We start from the raw sequence: 17,753 nt of genomic DNA on the forward strand, positions 1-17,753 counted from the left end.
GTATAAAATAAATGATTAAGTATAAGAATACTTTTGGAAAGACAACAATGTGATTTAGTCTTCTAAATGAGAATAGTTTTTCATAGTAACTTATGATCAGTCAGTGGAACGCCCCTTCTTTACTCCAGTATAAAACCAACTTCTGATGAAATTTACATTTAGACCAAAACATGCCGGGTTGCTGCCGGTGTATGAAGTGGTTCTAGCTGTGACCTGAATAATCAACAATAGAGACCAATAGATTGCTACAGAAGGAGCAAATCCTAGACGCCACTTTACCAGTCTGCAGCTGGAAATGTGTTTAAGTCTAGGACGAGGATACCGACAACAGCGGAAGCATCTATTCTAACAGATCAACTCTAAGAACTATGGTACTCTGAAAGCTCCATCTCAAGAACATTTCCCTATGCAACGATCATTAGTACGCTTGACGTATCCATTACAACAGAGCTACAAAGGACATGTCGACCAGACTTAAACAACCAGAGACTCTGACTAATGACATACAAGCTTAAATATGTACATTGCATTTCTAAAATCCAAATGAGCGGTTGTTAGGGTGGTAAAGATCCATATTTACGATGAACGTATACAACTGTATGTATGTACAGTAGAGGGTCCATTCTGTTCTTCCGCTCTATCTGTCCCCACCCCTACCCTTTGTCTTCCAAGCCATCATATCGGTTTAGTCCACTAGGGACTTTTCAGTGTATCATGTGAGTAACCAATGTGTGTGTTTATGTAATTCTGTGTGATTATTTAGTGAGTTAGTAAATAAATAATTAAGCCAATTTGTATTTCACTGATTCATCATTTATGCTAGGATTCGAGCAGATATCCAAGGGTTTGCGACATTCAGAATATGACTGGTGAGGTAATAATACATTAATAGGTGACTGTAATCGAAAAGATATGAAAATATCTGAAGAGAGTTCAATTCGGGAAATTGTAACTCTTTAAACAACATTTTCCTGTGTTGCCCCGACTTCCAAGTTAATTACTATTCCGTGATTAGTTTAATCATGGAATAATTACAAAGAGAATTGATTTGATAATATAACAGTCTTCACATGAATAAATAGTCAACGTTACGACATTAGATTACTTGCTGATATTGATGCACTGTCGGCAATAGAAGCACATGCATTTCGCTACAGTCGCAATAACATCTGTGTATGTGACTAATAACATTTGATTTGACTACGTCTGTCACCAGAACTCGACGAGTCTCCCCCTGGTTTTTTTCTCTACATTACATTTTTTTCCTCAATCTACACACAAGACCCCATAATGACAAAGTGAAAACAGGTTAAGATTTTTTGCTAATTTATTAAAAATTAAAAACAGAAATACCTTATTTACCTAAGTATTCAGACCCTTTGCTATGACACTCAAAATTGTGCTCCGGTGAATCCTGTTTCCATTGACCTTCCTTGAGATGTTTCTACAACTTGATTGGAGTCCACCTGTGGTAAATTCAATTGATTGGAAATTATTTGGAAAGGCACACACTTGTCTATATAGACGGTCCCACAGTTGACAGTGCATGTCAGAGCAAAAACCAAGCCATGAGGTCGAAGGAATTGTTCGTAGAGCTCCGAGACAGGATTGTGTCGAGGCAAAGATCTGGGGAAGGGTACCAAAACATTTCTGCAGCATTGAAAGTCCCCAAGAACACAGTGGCCTCCCTCATATCTAAATGGAAGAAGTTTAGAACCACCAAGACTCTTCCTAGAGCTGGCCGTCAGGCCAAACTGAGCAATCGGTATAGAAGGGCCTTGGTCAGGGAGGTGAACAAGAATCCGATGGTCACTCTGACAGAGCTCCAGAGTACCTCTGTGGAGATGGGAGAACCTTCCAGAAGGAAAATCATCTCTGCAGCACTTCACCAATCAGGCCTTTACGGTAGAGTGGCCAGACGGAAGCCACTCCTCACTAAAATGCACATGGCAACCCGCTTGGAGTTTGCCTAAAGGCACCTAAAGGACTCTAAGACATGAGAAACAAGATTCTCTGGTCTGATGACAACAAGATTGAACACTTTGGCCTGAATGCCAAGCATCACATCTGGAGGAAACCTGGCACCGTCCCTAGGGTGAAGCATGGTGGTGGCAGCATCATGCTGTGGGGATGTTTGTTAGCGGCAGGGACTGGGAGACTAGTCAGGATCGAGGGAAAGATGAATGGAGTAAAGTACAAAGAGATCCCTGATGAAAACCCTCTCCAGAACGCTCAGGACCTCAGACTGGGGCAAAGTTTCACCTTCCAACAAGACAATGACCCGAAGCACACAGCCAAGACAACGCAGGAGTGGTTTCGGGACAAGTCTCTGAATGTTCTTGAGTGGCCCCGCCAGAGCCCGGACTTGAACCCTATCTAACATCTCTGGATAGACCTGAAAATAGCTGTACAGCGACGCTCCCCATCCAACCTGACAGAGCTTGAGAGGATCTGAAGAGAAGATCCAAGAAGACACAAACCTATGATTATGTAAATTATATAGATATTTTTTTTTTATAAATTTGCAAAGATTTCTAAAAACCTGTTTTTGATTTGTCATCATGGGGTAGTGTGTGTAGATTGATGAGGGGAAAACATGTTTTTGTCAATTTTGGAATAAGGTGTAACAAAACAAAATGTGGAAAAAGTGAAGGCTTCTGAATACTTTCCGAATGCACTGTATATACAGTATAAGTCAAAAGTTTGGATACACGTACTCATGCAAGGGTTTTTCTTGATTTTTACTATTTTCTACATTGCAGAAAAATATTGAAGACAACAAAACTATGAAATAACACATATGGAACCATGAAGTAACCAAAAAAGTGTTAAACTAATCAAAATATATTTTAGGTTTTTAGATTCTTCAAAGTATCCACCCTTTGCCTTGCTGACAGCTTTGTACACTCTTGGCATTCCCTCAACCAGCTTCACCTGGAATGCTTTTCCAACAGTCTTGAATGAGTTCCCACATATGCTGAGCACGTTGGCTGCTTTTCCTTCACTCCGCGGTCCAACTCATCCCAAACCATCTCAATTGGGTTGAAGTTGGGTGATTGAGGAGGCCAGGTCATCTGATGCAGCACTCTCCTTCTTGGTCAAATAGCCCTTACACAACCTGGAGGTGTGTTGGGTCATTGTCCTGTTGAAAAACAAATGATAGTCCAACTAATCGCAAACCAGGTTGGATGGCGTATCGGTGCAGAATGCTGTGGTAGCCATGCTGGTTAAGTGTGCCTTGAATTCTAAATAAAACACTGACAGTGTCACCAGCAAAGCACCACCACACCATCACACATCCTCCTCCATGCTTCACGGTGGGAACCACACATGCGGAGATCATCCGTTCACCACCTCTGCGTCTCAAAAAGACAAGGTGGTTGAAACCAAAAATCTCAAATTTGGACTCATCAGACCAAAGCACAGATTTCCACTGGTCTAATGTCCATTGCTCATGTTTGTTAGCCCAAGGAAGTATCTTCTTCTTATTGGTGTCCCTTTAGTAGTGGTTTCTTTGCAGCAATTCGACCATTCACACAGTCAAGATTCACGCAGTCTCCTCTGAAGAGTTGATGTTGAGATGTGACTGTTCCTTGAACTCTGTGAAGCATTTATTTGGGCTGCAATTTCTGAGGCTGGTAACTAATAAACCTATCCTCTGCAGCAGAGGTAACTATGGGTCTTCCTTTCCTGTGGCTGTCCTCATGAGATCCAGTTTCATCATAGCCCTTGATGGTTTTTGCGACTGCACTTGAAAAAACTTTCAAAGTTCTTGAAATTGTCCGGATTGACTGACCTTCATGTCTTAAAGTAATGATGGACTGTCGTTTCTCTTTGCTTATTTGAGCTGTTCTTGCAATAATATGGACTTTTACCAAATAGGGCTATCTTTTGTATACCACCCCTACCTTGTCACAACACAACTGATTGGCTCAAACGCGTTAAGGAAAGAAATTCCACAAATTAACTTTTCACAAGGCACACCTGTTAATTGACATGTATTCAAGGTGACTACCTCATGGAGCTGGTCGAGAGAATGCCAAGAGTGTGCAAAGCTGTAATCAAGTCAAAGGGTGGCTACTTTAAAGAATCTAAAATATATTTGGATTTGTTTAACACTTTTTTGGTTAGTACATGATTCCATATGTGTTATTTCATAGTTTTGATGTGTTCACTATTATTCTACAATGTAGAAAATAGTCAAAATAAAGAAAAACCCTTGAATGAGTAGGTGTGTCCAAACTTTTGACTGGTACTGTATATACATATATACACACACACTACATGACCAAAAGTATGTGGACACCTTCTTGTCAAACATCTCAGTCCAAAAACATGGGCAGTAATATGGAGTTTGTCCCCCCTTTGCTCCTATAACAGCCTAGACTGTTCTGAGAAGGCTTTCCAATAATTGTTGGAACATTAATTGTGGGGACTTGCTTCAATTCAGCCACAAGAGCATTAGTGAGGTCGAGCACTGATGTTAGGTAATTAGGCCTGGCTTGCAGTTGGTGTTCCAATTCATCCCAAAGGTTTTCGATGGGGTTGAGGTCCGGGCTTTGTGCAGGCTAATCACGTTCTTTCACACTGATATCGACAAACCATTTCTGTATGGACCTCGCTTTGCGCATGGGGGCATTGTCACACTGAAACAGGAAAGGGCCTTTCCCAAACTGTTGCCACAAAGTTGGAAGCACAGAATCATTCAGAATGTCATTGTATGCTGTAGCATTAGGATTTCCCTTCAATGGAACTAAGGGGTCTAGCCCGAACCATAAAAAACAGCACCAGACCATTATTCCTCTCCCACCAAACTTTACAGTGATTCGTCACTCCAGAGAACGCGTTTTCACTGCTCCAGAGTCCAATATCGGCGAGCTTTACACCACTTCAGCTGACGCTTGGGATTGTGCAAGGTGATCTTAGACCTGTATGCGGTTGCTCTACTATGGAAACCCATTTCATGAATCTCCCACCGAACAGTTCTTGTGCTGACGTTGCTTCCAGAGGCAGTTTGGAACTCGGTAGTGAGTTTTGCAAACGAGGATAAATATTTTTTACAGCACTCAGTGGTCCCGTGCTGTGAGCTTGAGTGGCCTACCATTTTGCAGCTGAGCCATTGTTGTTCCTAGACATTTCCACTTCACAATAACAGCACTTACAGTTGATCGGGTTAGCTCTAGCAGAGCAGAAATTTGACAAACTGACTTGTTGCAAAGGTGGCAGTCTATGACGGTGCCCTGTTGAAAGTCACTGAGCTCTTCAGTAAGGCCATTCTACTGCCAATGTTCATCTACGGAGTTTGCATGGCTGGCTGTGTGCTCGATTTTATACACCTGTCAGCAAGGGGTGTGGCTGAAATAGCTGAATCCACTATTTTCAAGGTGTGTCCACATACTTTTGTATATCTAGTATTAATGTGATGGGATGTATAGGCAATATGGACAGTATATGGATAGAATATGTATACTGAACAAAAATATAAAACGCAACATGACACAATTGTAAAGATTTTACTGAATTAAAATGCAATTGTGTTCCTTTTCCGTAGCTTATGCCTGCCCATACCATAACCCCACCATGGAGCACTCTGTTCACAACGTTGACATCAGCAAACCGCTCGTCCACACGACACCATACACGTGGTCTGCGGTTGTGAGGCCTATTGGACGTACTGAAAAATTATTTTAAAACAACGTTGGTAGAGAAATAAACATTAAATTCTCTGGCAACAGCTCTGGTGGACATTCCTGCAGTCAGCATGCCAATTACACACGCCCTCAAAATATGAGACATCTGTGGCATTGTGTTGGTTGACAAAACTGCACATTTTAGAGTGGCCTTTTATTGTCCCCAGCACAAGGTGCACCTGTGTAATGATCATCCTGTTTAATCAGTTTCTTGACTTTACATGTTGCGTTTATATTTTTGCTCAGTGTAGTATATCTGAATAATAGTATATGTAGTTAAATAGGTTTGGCCTTACCTATAATACAGTATATACATAATGTATGAAATGAGTAAAACAGTATATAAACATTATTTGAAGTGACCAGTGTTCCATTATTAAAATAACCAGTGTTCCATTACTATGTACATCCTGTAGCTGTTAAGTGTTTTCCAGTGTTGGTCACACCCACTAATTGGCCAGACATGATCTTAATGAGCACTGTGGTCTGTTATAATATATAACATCAAGGAACCCGAGTAAAACGTTTTCAGAACCTCCCTGCAAACTAAAAGTAAATGTTCTCAGAACAGGCGAAATTTTCACTTCTGTTCTCAGAAAGTAAAAAAAATGTAAGTTCAGTATTACTGGTTAGGAAATGTGTGGCTTCGTTTTCACAAGCAATGGCAAACTAAAAACAAATTCCCACAACTTCCAAGGAACCAAATGTGCTAGTTGGGTAATATCGACCTCAAACTGAAAGAAGCTGAATTGGTCTGGACAGAGAGCTAAACAAACACTTTTTTCTGACACTGAATTGTGTCTATTATCATCAATACAACGTGAGAGGAGGCTGATTGATTAGTTTGCACGCTGTTCTGTACTTGATTTTCTCAACAATAACCGGATTAGATGGATCCACCGACTCAACCTCATGCATTGGACGTGTCAAAATAGACAATCTTGTTTTGTTTTTTACCAGGTTCTCAGGTGTTTACAGACATTACTATTTTATTGGGAATATGAAGTTTTACATTTGAACATTTTAATCTAAGGCATTTCTTGAGTGATATACCCACAATAAAGCAAAATGTTGTTTAATTATTTTCCCTAAATGACACAAATATAAAAATAATTTGAATGCAATGACACTATAAATTACTCTAGTTAACCTATCATTCGGGCATAAATCTATGAAAAGCAAAACGGCAGTCACTCACCTTGTCGGCAAGGTTTTCCTTCCGATTCTTCCGCAGCATGTTCTTTATCCGACTTTTTATTGTTGACCCGTGCCCGTCTGCTGTCATCTTGATGGTAAAATATCCCGACAAATGTCTTACTTTAAAAGTTATGCGATGTTTGAACCGTGAAATTCTTCTTTAGGATACAAACGCGCTTGCATCCCCAACTAATATTTTTTTGTAGCTGAGTAAACTTTAAGGGCATAGGCTTGTGTACAACTTTAATCTCTTGAGTAGGTTAGAGCAGCGTTAAACTCCGGTGACGGGGGTGTACTGTAGTCGGCTTAGCTCATGTTTAGAGACTCAACTAGTTATCTCCTCTAGTGCAGAGGTTCACAAACTGTGGGGCGCGAACCCTAGAGTGCAAAGGACTGCGGAAAAAACGTTTTTATTGACTTTTTTTTTAAGGAACTCAGTCTGGCTTTAATCTTACTCTTGAAAGTTGTAATAGTAGAATGAAATTGGTTAGTGCATCATCAGTTCCTCTTGTCATGGTATTCATTGCATACCTTAGAGAGCTATTTATAACTTGTCAGAAATGTCCAGTACAACTAGCCCATGACAGCAAAAGTTTTTTTGTTTTTTTTTGCCCATTGTCATTTTTTGGTCACTCAAATATCACATGAATACACGTTAGAAAATTGACATGTGTAGAATTGCAGGAAATAAGCTTTAAACCTGCACAATTCTCTACACCAACAAGAGGGGTGTGAACAGTTTGTGTTATGAACAGTGCTTATGCCCAAAGAAATAGATGGGGAACACCTCCCTGTGGGTTCCCCAATGCTGGAAGGGTGGCCCCGAGTGAAAAAAGTTTGCAAACCCCTGCTCTAGGAGGCCCATATAGATCTAAGGTCAGTTTTGTTCCCCCGCCTACCGATGGGCTGTGGAGATGGCAGCAGAATATGCAGATCCTAGATCAGTCCGTGTGTGTGTCAGTCAGTCATCCCTACTTCTTGTGGCACGTTCCTTTGTTAAATTAGCACAGAGAGAAAAAAAAATGGATGTTATTTATCTAATACATGATATTGGTATTAGTAGGCACTCTACTAGTCCTATAAATGCAATCATTACCCCGTATCCGCCAGTGTAATAGAGACGCGAGTGTGTAAAACCCAGATAAAATATACATTTAAGCTGTGTCATAAGTAGACCATTAGAACGCTGCAATAATTAATGTCTATAATTACTAGTCAAATTCTGATATTTACAAATTGTTTAATTCTTGTGTTCTACTTTATTATTCCACATTCGATACTGTTCTACCAGCTCGTGGCGTTTCGTGCAGGTTACAACTGCCACACCAAAGAAATGTATACGGTTTAATTCATTTAAGGCCACAGTATCGTGCCAGCACATCTCAGTGACTGACATAGCAGTTATTTCTTTACAAACAAATACATTGAGGAGCATTATTCAACCCTCAAGTCAGACAAACATTTACAAAGAGTATTTGTATATACACACACACGCAGACTCACAGTAGGCTTTAATCGTGATTGCTTTTGACACACAAGATTGAAACCAATGTCAAATAACAAAAATGTTGACATGTTATGCATAAGTTCCTCAAAAATCAGACATGAGAATCATTGAACGAGGAGGTCCATTGTAAAACAGACAGGGAAGCAATTCATAAGGCAAATTAAAATATTCAACTTTTAAAAGTTTAATATTTATGGTTGTGACTGTGTAGAAATAATAAAAGGAATAGTAGAAATTCTATTCGCTAAAGACTTAAAAGTACTAATTATGAGAAAACTCCCAAGAGCCTGGTAATGAAATTAAGAGTGTATTTAAAAGGACTGGACACAACAATTGCAGCTATAATACATCGTCTTTAGAGTGGCATAGAAATAACATTTACTGTGGTTTTTGACATGAACAAACACATGAATGTTGTATCTGAAATCAATGATTTTCAGCTGCAAAGATTAGGGCCTATTGGAAACTTCAAAATGGACCAGAAAGTAATTGACCTGTTTTGTGGTCATGCAAGTTCATTATTGTTGTACAGACCTTCCCTAGAACTTATCTTCAACAATTACAGGGGTTTGATGATTAAATAACACAAGGAATCAACTTTCTACAACATAAAAACAATATTGACTTCACCAAAAAAGTAGGACATCCCACATTCACCCCAACATGGGGCTAATGTCCCATTTACAACTACTGAAACGGCAGCCAAACCGTCAATACATGCATACAGTTCATTCATTTAACGTTTCGCTCAATGACTAGAGATGTTCTGAAAACTGACTGTCTGTAGGTGTAAATTATTGTCTGCTTTGTTGTGTATTCACAAGTAGGCAGGCAGGCAAATGAGTACTAAAGCTGAGACAGGGTTAACTCACACAAACAACTGTCCAGGGTCCTTTGGATTTGTGAACAGGCACATGTGGCGGTCTCAATGGGATTACTGAACCTGAGTGCAGCCTTTAATGAGAGTTAGTTAATGACACATCTGTTGACGTGACGTGTTGAGTATGATTCCCTTGTTCCTCTGGTTGGAACTAGGCTGAAATGCATCATCCTTGGAGTGAAGGAGAGGAAACGAGGTAGACAACTTCTGTACACTTGAGTCATTTAGCAGACACTCTTATCCAGAGCGACTTACAGTAGACTTGCTCTACCAACTGAGCCACACTGTATCAAGATGGACCAATGGAGGCAGTGTGGAAATGCAGCCTTAGTCTCAACTCCACTAGGCCTTGTCAGACCTCATTGTCCTCTTCCCCCCGACAGAGCGGGTCACAGGCTGTGTTCCAGGCCGACCTATAGCCTGTGGTGTTTTACCCGGGCTTCCTTTAGTCATTGCTGCAGAGCTATTAACTCCAGCTCGGGTTGTCCTGGCCGGGCTATCTCCCCGTGTTGGTTTGGCTGCGCTGCCATCAGTCTTCACCACAGGGCTTAACCCAGCCCGAGTTCCAGGGGCCGGGCTAGGGCTATCTCCAGCTTTCCGTACTTTAGGAGGCCTACCCCGAGTGGCAGGGCTACTGGCAGCTCTCTTCACAGGGATACCCCCAGCTGGAGTCACTTTGGCCGAGTTACCTCCAGGCCCAGTCATCGCCACAGGACTAGTAGTAAACCCAACCCGTCGTACTTTAGGAGTCCTACCCTGCCTCGTAGGTTCCCTTGGGGTTAGTTGGTTTTCACCATCCCCGGTGTTAGTCACAAGAATACCCCCAGGTCGAGACACTGGGGTACGGGCACTACCCGTGGCTTGTGTAACGTTGGCCGGGCCACCCCCAGTCGTTGCCACAGGGGTAGTAGTGATATGTTCAGTTGGTGGGGATTTAATGTCCAAGCGCGGCGGTCGTCGTGTTCTCTTCACAGTTGGCGCCTCAAAGCCATCTGCCAGGCCTCCCCCTCCCTTCTGTGTCAGCAAGCAATCATTTTCCTTTGATGTCACCAAGCCGTCCTTTGCTTTCTGAGTGATAAAGCTATAATTTTCCTTCGGTGGGCCCGAGCTATCCTCTCCTTTTTGTGGGACCAAGTTGTTAGTTTCTTTCTGAGACGTTGTGCTATCCTGTTCTTTTTGTAGTTCTGAGCTATCCTTTCTTTTCTGTGTGACTGAGCTACTCTTGCCCTTCAGTGTCACAGAGCTCTTCTTTCCATTGTGTTGGACCAGGTTTTCCTCGCGCTTCGGTGTGACCGTACTATCCTTTCCCTTCCGTCCCACTACTATGCCCTCGTGTTCAGAGAGAGCCTTCACCAGTACGGCTGCCTCTCCCTTGGTCAGAGACAGGCCCCAGCCTCCTGGATCACGCTTACCCACCGCCTGCGGTTTCTCCAATGGCCTCCAGATGACACTGTTTAGGGGAGCGCTGTCCACGAGGGGATACGTCATAACAGAAAGCCTATTGATCAAGTTTCTATTGACAAGGGACTTCTTCTCTGTAGGAGTTGATATGTTGTCCTTCTCTGTGGAAGTCTCTTCTTCCATGGATCCATTATAGACAGGGGCCTGTGGTTCCTCCTTACCTACCTCTGGCCTCTCCTCTGCTGGGCTGTCTGAGGACTGCTCAGCCTGCCCAGACACTCTACCCTGGTACTTCTTCTCGGGGTCAGTGGCAGACGCAGAGCACAGTAGGCTAGGGGTCTGCGAGAGGGGCTGAGAGGGGTGGATAATCCGGAGTGTACACTCCTTTTCCTCAGCGCCCTCCTTCTTCACAGCCTCCTTGGCTGCTGAGGTGGTGGTGGAGGAGAGGGAGGTGACTGTTGATGGTCTCTTCATAACCTTCACTGGGCAGACCACTCCTCCTGCTGTGGATAAAGGAAATACACCACAGTTAGAATGACAGACTTACAACAACATATTCTAGTCAGAGTGGCAGTCTAACGATCATAACCCTTGCCACATTTTACCCATATAGTCTGCCAATGGACTTTAAAACAGAGTTATCACGCTCTTCCAATTCAGCATAGTTTATATTTCTTTTTTACATATAGAACTTACATAACCTTCTAGACAAGAGTGAGAGACCGAATGTGGGTATCCTGTTCCTGTATGCGCTCACCTGGTATGGAAGCAGGAAGTATGATCTTCAAATCAAATCAAATTTTATTTGTCACATACACATGGTTAGCAGATGTTAATGCGAGTGTAGCGAAATGCTTGTGCTTCTAGTTTCGACAATGCAGTATCTTGACGCTTTCGGTGCGTAGAACAGCAGCCACTGGTTTCACTGAGCCCCTAGCTGCACCTGAATGACCCAGAGAGCTAGCCCGAGACAACTGGGACATTGGGATACACAGAGAAAAATACCTGAATAAATAAGAGCTATATTTAAATGGTTTATCAAAGTTATCTGGCTAACTCTATGATCCTGCTTAGTGCTCATACTCTCGTCGGACATTGGGAGAGGGAGTGAGAAACAGGTGATTAGCGACCCTTTGACTTGGCTGCGCAAGTTAAATTTCATTGGTCGCATCAGTGTGAGCAGCACATTCAACATGGTTACCTAACTCAAAACATACTATTTTTTTTAGGAGGCTAAAACCATAATTTAGTCAAACAGTAAAGTTTGTTATAACCTCATGATTCCTGTCATTAAAGTTTCTGCCCACCCCTGTACCCGTTTCACTGGGGGCCTTCTACAGTCTCGAGTGAGCCACTCTCTCTCTCCTTTCACGGGAAACATAATGCTCCAGGAGAAAATGTTCTGATTGTATAACATTTTAAAATCATATTGCGGGTAAAACACAGCTTTCCTGTTATCACAGTCGAAGAAAGGAGGTTATCAGCTTTCTGTAGGTATGATTTGTATTTCTTTTATAACCGAGATATCTGATACGGCTTTGAGATACGGAGCATGTTAAATGTGCATTGACCATTGGGATTGCATAGGCTTCATGGAAACTGTATGCAGTCACTAACTAACTGTAAGTCGCTCTGCATAAGAGCGTCTGCTAAATGACTCAAATATTAATGTAAAACTGGGCGGTAGGCTAGAACTGCAACCTTTTTGGGACATAAACAATTTACTGTTAGATTAATACATGGCTACTAGCAGTGGGTATTATATTAAGAGATAGCCATTTAGCTAATGTGTTTTGAGATTTCTACTAAAATAAATTAGCCTATGACATTAGTACACATTAAGATGCAGGAAAATTCATCTCCATTAAACAAACAAACATACATTCTGGAGCCATATTTTTACAGTAAAATGTAACAATAGCCTAATTGTCAACCCAAAACGCATGACAATCACTGGATTAGGTTGGACATTCAAATATTTTGAATCAATACTTGAAAAGAAGATGAAACAAGGTATTTCTTCAACACCATCTCAGTAGTCCATTACACTTTTTCATAAAGCACTGAATGACTAAGATTACATTTTTTCCCCTAGTGCTTGCAAAGCAGTCATCAAGGCAAAGGGTGGCTTCTTTGAAGAAACCTAAATATAAAATATATTTGGATTTGTTTAACACTTTTTTCTATGTGTTATTTCATAGTTTTGATGTCTTCACTATTATTCTACAATGTAGAAAATAGTAAAAAGAAAAGAAAAACCCTGTAATGAGTAGGTGCGTCCAAACTTTTGACCGGTAATGTAGCTAATTCATTGATCCAGCTTAGTGCCATTCCTGCTGTTGTCAGACATATAGCAAACAGGTTATTATTACCTGTCAGGGTGTTGGGACTAAGGGTGAAGGCGGTGGATGAGAGCTGGCAGGTAGAGGAGACATGGACAGAGGTACAGGGCACATCTGCTCTTCTCTGGGCAGCTAGAGCTCTCTTCTTCTCCCAGATCTCCTTCAGCTTGGCCTTGATCTGCTCCTCTGACTTCCCTACGATGGAAGGAAATATGGGTTTATAACAACATGTCTTGGTTCTTAGGATGGAATGCCGCTAGTATCTTAGTTTTCTTCTGTTTTCGGGCTTTTCTTAACCATTGTGAGTTCACACACACACACACACCACTCTTTTCGCTTTATAAACCATCTTTGAAAACAAGGAGTCTGAAACAACATAATATTCAAGTAGATGGTGAGTGAGTCATTTCAGTCAGACGTACCAGAAATGTACGTAATCTCCTTGACATAGACAGACTGGATCTCAGTCAGCATCCTTTTGTTCTCCTCCAGAGACTCTGAGTCCACCGACAGGGTACGAATCTCCTTCAAAGCCTGATGGAAGACACAGTTGATTATATATCTTTTGTATTCGATAATTATCAGGCTGCAAACCAAATGAGAAAATCAGAGGTCACAATTCAACCATGAAAAAGTATGTGTCTACCACAGTACAGAATAGGATAAAATGACCCAAAACAAATGGCCAGCTACACAGCCACATAACAGACTGTTCCTTACTTGTGAAAGGAGGTGAAGCTTAGAGACCTTGGGGTCCAGTTTTTCCATGAACAGCACCTGTTTGAGTCTGGTGAAGAGTTCCTGATGCTCGCCGCGACGCAACCTTTCCGTCAGGGTACGGTTCTTACGACCCCCTCCCTCGCCAGACCCCTCCTCTCTCTTTTCCCTCTGACGCTGCATGGCACAGGGGTCAAAGGTTAAGAGCCACTGAGCATTCTATTGGGTATTCCGAGACCTCTAAAGTTATTTTTTTTGCCATACATGACAGCTATGAATGAGTAGGCAAAACATCTCCGGAAAAGAGGGCCTAAGATTACTACAAAACAAGATGGCTCTGCAGTTATAATGGACAGATGGGAGAAGCCTTACCGTTTCCTTTGGTGCTGTTTCCTCATCCTGACTGTTTTGTCTGTGGATGAATTTTTATTTTATTTCATACAAACATGTAATAAACTTAACATGAACCCCAGCTTCCTTGAGACAGTCTCACGCAAATCATACTGCTAAGTGTAAATAGTCAAACACACACGCACCCCTCCACACACTCTAGTCTTACTGTGTGTGTTTGACAGCGGCCCTCATCTGAGGGACGGTGATGCCCCGTCTCCTCTCCTCCACCGTCTCAATGTCAACCGCTTCCTCCTCTTCTTCCTGGGGTGAGAGAGAACACAACACACTCTGGCTTTACAAAACACTACAACAGAACTCATTCAAGTGCAACTGCAGCAAACAAGTTTTCAAAATAAACATAGAAAAAAAAAAAAAAAGAGACTTAAATCAAACTATAAAAAATTATGCTCTCTCACCTCGGCATATTTATCACTGTCGGAATCCGAGTCATCCGACGAGTCGCCCGGATCTGAATCCGAGTCCTCAACATTAAAATCAGGATGCCCGTTCTCATGCATTCTCAGAGTCGTAAACGGACTGAACTTTGTGTCTTTCTGACATGATTCTGGGCTCCATGGTCGCGAGCCCTCCCCCACATCACAGGTCAACTCATTGGGCTCTGTGGGACTAGAGTAGTTGACTTTGGCTGATCTAAGGTCAGATTTAAGGCCCTTTGACTGAGTCAGACTCTGTTTCTTCTGGGCTAGAGCTAATCTGGAGTCAGGTGTATTGGTATTTAACTCTGGGGTGTAGGAGAGTTTTGCAGATTGCACAGTCTCCGTTTGAACTTCTATCAAGGCTAGAGGTGAGGGAGAAGAGGTTCCTTTCTGGTTCTTCTGGGCCTTTCCACCTGCAGGTCCAGAGGAAGATTTGGTCTCCAGATGAGGCACTCCTTGCTGCGAAGTTCTGGCTGCTACCGCTTCACCCACAGCTGTGGTTCTGATTAGTTTGGGTAGCCGGGGAGCACCATCAGTACCTACAGATTTAGGGAGCTGGATGAGGGTGAAGCCCCCAGGCAGGGCCACTCCGGCTGGGCCTTCCATGGTGCCCTGGCCTGGGCCCCTTGTGCCCTGGTCCCCTGCAATAGGTGAACAGATCCTGAAGGAGTAGGTCCCAATCTGGCCCAGGAAGCTAGGGGTCTTCAGGGAGGAGGAGATGGTCAGAGAGACAGGGGAAGACGATGAGGTCTGGGATGGGGTGAAGGCACCTGACTGGCCTGTGATGAATTTGATGTGGGGGGAGTGGGGAGGGTGGTGGATGGAGGTGAGATGGGGGGGAGGGGGGAGTGTTTTGCGGGTAGACGGCTTGATAGCAGAACCTGTGGGGACAACACAAGATATCAGAGGGCGTTGAGGCTGTGTGTGTGTGTGTGTGTGTGTGTGTGTGTGTGTGTGTGTGTGTGTGTGTGTGTGTGTGTGTGTGTGTGTGTGTGTGTGTGTGTGTGTGTGTGTGTGTATACACATGCATGAGTACATGAACTCACCAGGGATATTTTTTTGATTCTTGGCCTTTATGTGACATATCTGATTCAGAGGTAGCGGTTTTATCAGGTGTCCGTTGGTCTGATGATACGTTTTACAGCCCTGGGAGGAAGCGACTGTCTGTAGTAGCATCTTCTTCCCTACAGGGGGCACCACACCAGGACGAGAGCCTGGGGAGGTGCCTGGGGCAGGAGGGGCCATGGGGATCAGCAGCAGGTGAGAGCCGGCTGGGTCTTTAGGGTCTTTGTTGGTGGTGGTTTGACTAGTGGAGGTTTTTCCTTTAGATTTGGTGACACCTAGGGACCATGGTGGTTTGTAGGGAGGAAGCGTGTTCTTCCCTGGAGAAGAACAACAATGACAGTGTGAGAAAGATAACTTTTATGAGAGAATACATACAGAACTTTAGCCGTCCTTGAACAATCAGGCTTCGGTTCCTCAACTGTCTAATTACATCACATTTAACACAATAAAACATTTACAAGTGTTGAAGTAAGGTTAAGGTTAAAACTTCTACCTCAAGCCTCTATTCCCTCTTACCTGCTGGTGTCTGGAATACTTTCTGGGCCATAGACAAAGATGTAACACTACTACTGCCTAAAGGAGTAACAGCTGTGCCTGCTGTCTTGAAGCACCCAGCACCCCCAGGTGTTTTCTTCAACCTGGGTGAGCAGGAGAGAGGCTTCTGAGTGGCCTTCGCTACAGAGCGCAACCTTCCGGTGACGAACGCGGCCAGCCGATTGGTCGGGTGCAGAGCTCCCATCTGCCCCAGCAGCAGCCGGGCCTGGGAGTATGATTTACCGTTCACCTGGGGAAGAAAGAAAGAAAGATAAACATAAAGAAATGTGGAGGATTGAGCTTGTCACAAAACGTAGCCAAAATGTTGAAATTACAATTTGGAGGTCCTCAATGACAATAAAACCACTACAAACTACACTTTATGCTAGGTCATTTTTTTTTTTTTATGTCGAGCTACAAGACTAAAATCAATGTAAAGTGAAGCTAATGAGCCCACCTGGATGAGTCCTACAGCAGGACAGGCTGGTGGTTTCTTCCTGGCTCTCAGTCTGCCTGCTGGCACCACTCCAGTCAGAAAGCGAGTCACGCCGACTTGCACCTCCGGCTTCTCAGGCTCAGGGATGCCCTCTTCCTCCTTCTCATCTTCATCACTGTCATCTGTGACTTCACTATCGGATTGGTCAACATCATCGGATTTGTCGTCTTTAGCCTTACTGATGCACACCTTGAAGTAAGGAAGTGGATGATGATAACTCAAACACTCATGAGCATTGAATCGTCACTGATTGAGATTCAATGCACTGATGGAGCTATGGATTTTTAAAAACTGAAACATGGAGGAATTCTGAACATTATCTGTGCGGCAACATGAGTTGGTCCAAGTAACTGCGTCTTTAAGACAGAAAACAGAAACTACATGTTTCTCAAACACTTTATTCTAATGGATATTATCCACCTACCTTGAATATGATGATGTTGCCCTCGGCCTTGCATGTGTGTGTGTTGGAGAGGAGGCGGACGTGGTAGCAGCCGATGTTGAAGGGTTCGGACAGACGGTTCTGGGTCATGCGTCGACACAGAACCCCCAGGACCAGTTTCTGATGCTGGTCCCAGTTACACTCTGACTGGATCTCCAGCTCTATGGTGGGCTCAGGAGGACCTTCAGGCTTCTTGGCCTGGCTGGGAGGACTCTTCATTGGTACAACTACAGGGGAAAGGTCAGAGGTCACAGGTTGAGGGTTAGGAGTCAACCAGAATGTAACATTGTATGCTGGCACGCCTGGCAGAAAGGGTTTCGGGCAGTGTGAAATATACTGTAGGGGAGCCTCTATTGGTTGCACGTGCTCAAACAGTAGGCTACCTGCGGCTGCGCACGTTCGTCCAATCCAAAATAATTCCAGCATCCAGTGCATTGTGCATGCACCATTTGATGAATGTAAAGAACTCAAGCGTAATATCATTCAGCGATTGTCATTAGGCCCATGGCTCCAGACTGTGAACATTTAGTCACATTTTGTGACCCTTTGACTTGGCTGCGCAAGTTTAATGTTTCATTGGTCGCATCAGTGCGAGCAGCACATTCCACATGGTCACCTCACTCAAAAACGTCCTATTTTTGTTGTTGTTGGG

The 17,753-nt window shown here is 43.2% G+C and overlaps 2 protein-coding genes across 2 annotated transcripts in view; both read right to left on the reverse strand.

Moving 5' to 3' along the window:
* Positions 1-7,162, reverse strand: part of LOC129817203 (mitogen-activated protein kinase-binding protein 1-like) — a 47,643-nt gene extending 40,481 nt beyond the window's left edge. The window contains exon 1 of the mRNA XM_055872216.1: positions 6,889-7,162. Within this exon, the coding sequence (XP_055728191.1) occupies positions 6,889-6,975 (87 nt within the window). The 5' untranslated portion in view covers positions 6,976-7,162. The remainder of the gene's footprint in view (positions 1-6,888) is intronic.
* Positions 7,163-8,381: 1,219 nt separating this feature from the next.
* Positions 8,382-17,753, reverse strand: part of LOC129817205 (uncharacterized) — a 38,893-nt gene continuing 29,521 nt past the window's right edge. The window contains exons 11-21 of the mRNA XM_055872219.1: positions 17,084-17,328; positions 16,621-16,848; positions 16,146-16,413; positions 15,611-15,946; positions 14,544-15,445; positions 14,294-14,388; positions 14,107-14,146; positions 13,738-13,911; positions 13,440-13,551; positions 13,048-13,212; positions 8,382-11,178 (exon numbers count right to left, since the gene is read on the reverse strand). Of these exons, the coding sequence (XP_055728194.1) occupies positions 9,617-11,178; positions 13,048-13,212; positions 13,440-13,551; positions 13,738-13,911; positions 14,107-14,146; positions 14,294-14,388; positions 14,544-15,445; positions 15,611-15,946; positions 16,146-16,413; positions 16,621-16,848; positions 17,084-17,328 (4,127 nt within the window). The 3' untranslated portion in view covers positions 8,382-9,616. The remainder of the gene's footprint in view (positions 11,179-13,047; positions 13,213-13,439; positions 13,552-13,737; positions 13,912-14,106; positions 14,147-14,293; positions 14,389-14,543; positions 15,446-15,610; positions 15,947-16,145; positions 16,414-16,620; positions 16,849-17,083; positions 17,329-17,753) is intronic.

The sequence above is a fragment of the Salvelinus fontinalis genome, chromosome 20 (assembly GCF_029448725.1).
Source record: "Salvelinus fontinalis isolate EN_2023a chromosome 20, ASM2944872v1, whole genome shotgun sequence".
NCBI classification, from domain to species: domain Eukaryota; kingdom Metazoa; phylum Chordata; class Actinopteri; order Salmoniformes; family Salmonidae; genus Salvelinus; species Salvelinus fontinalis.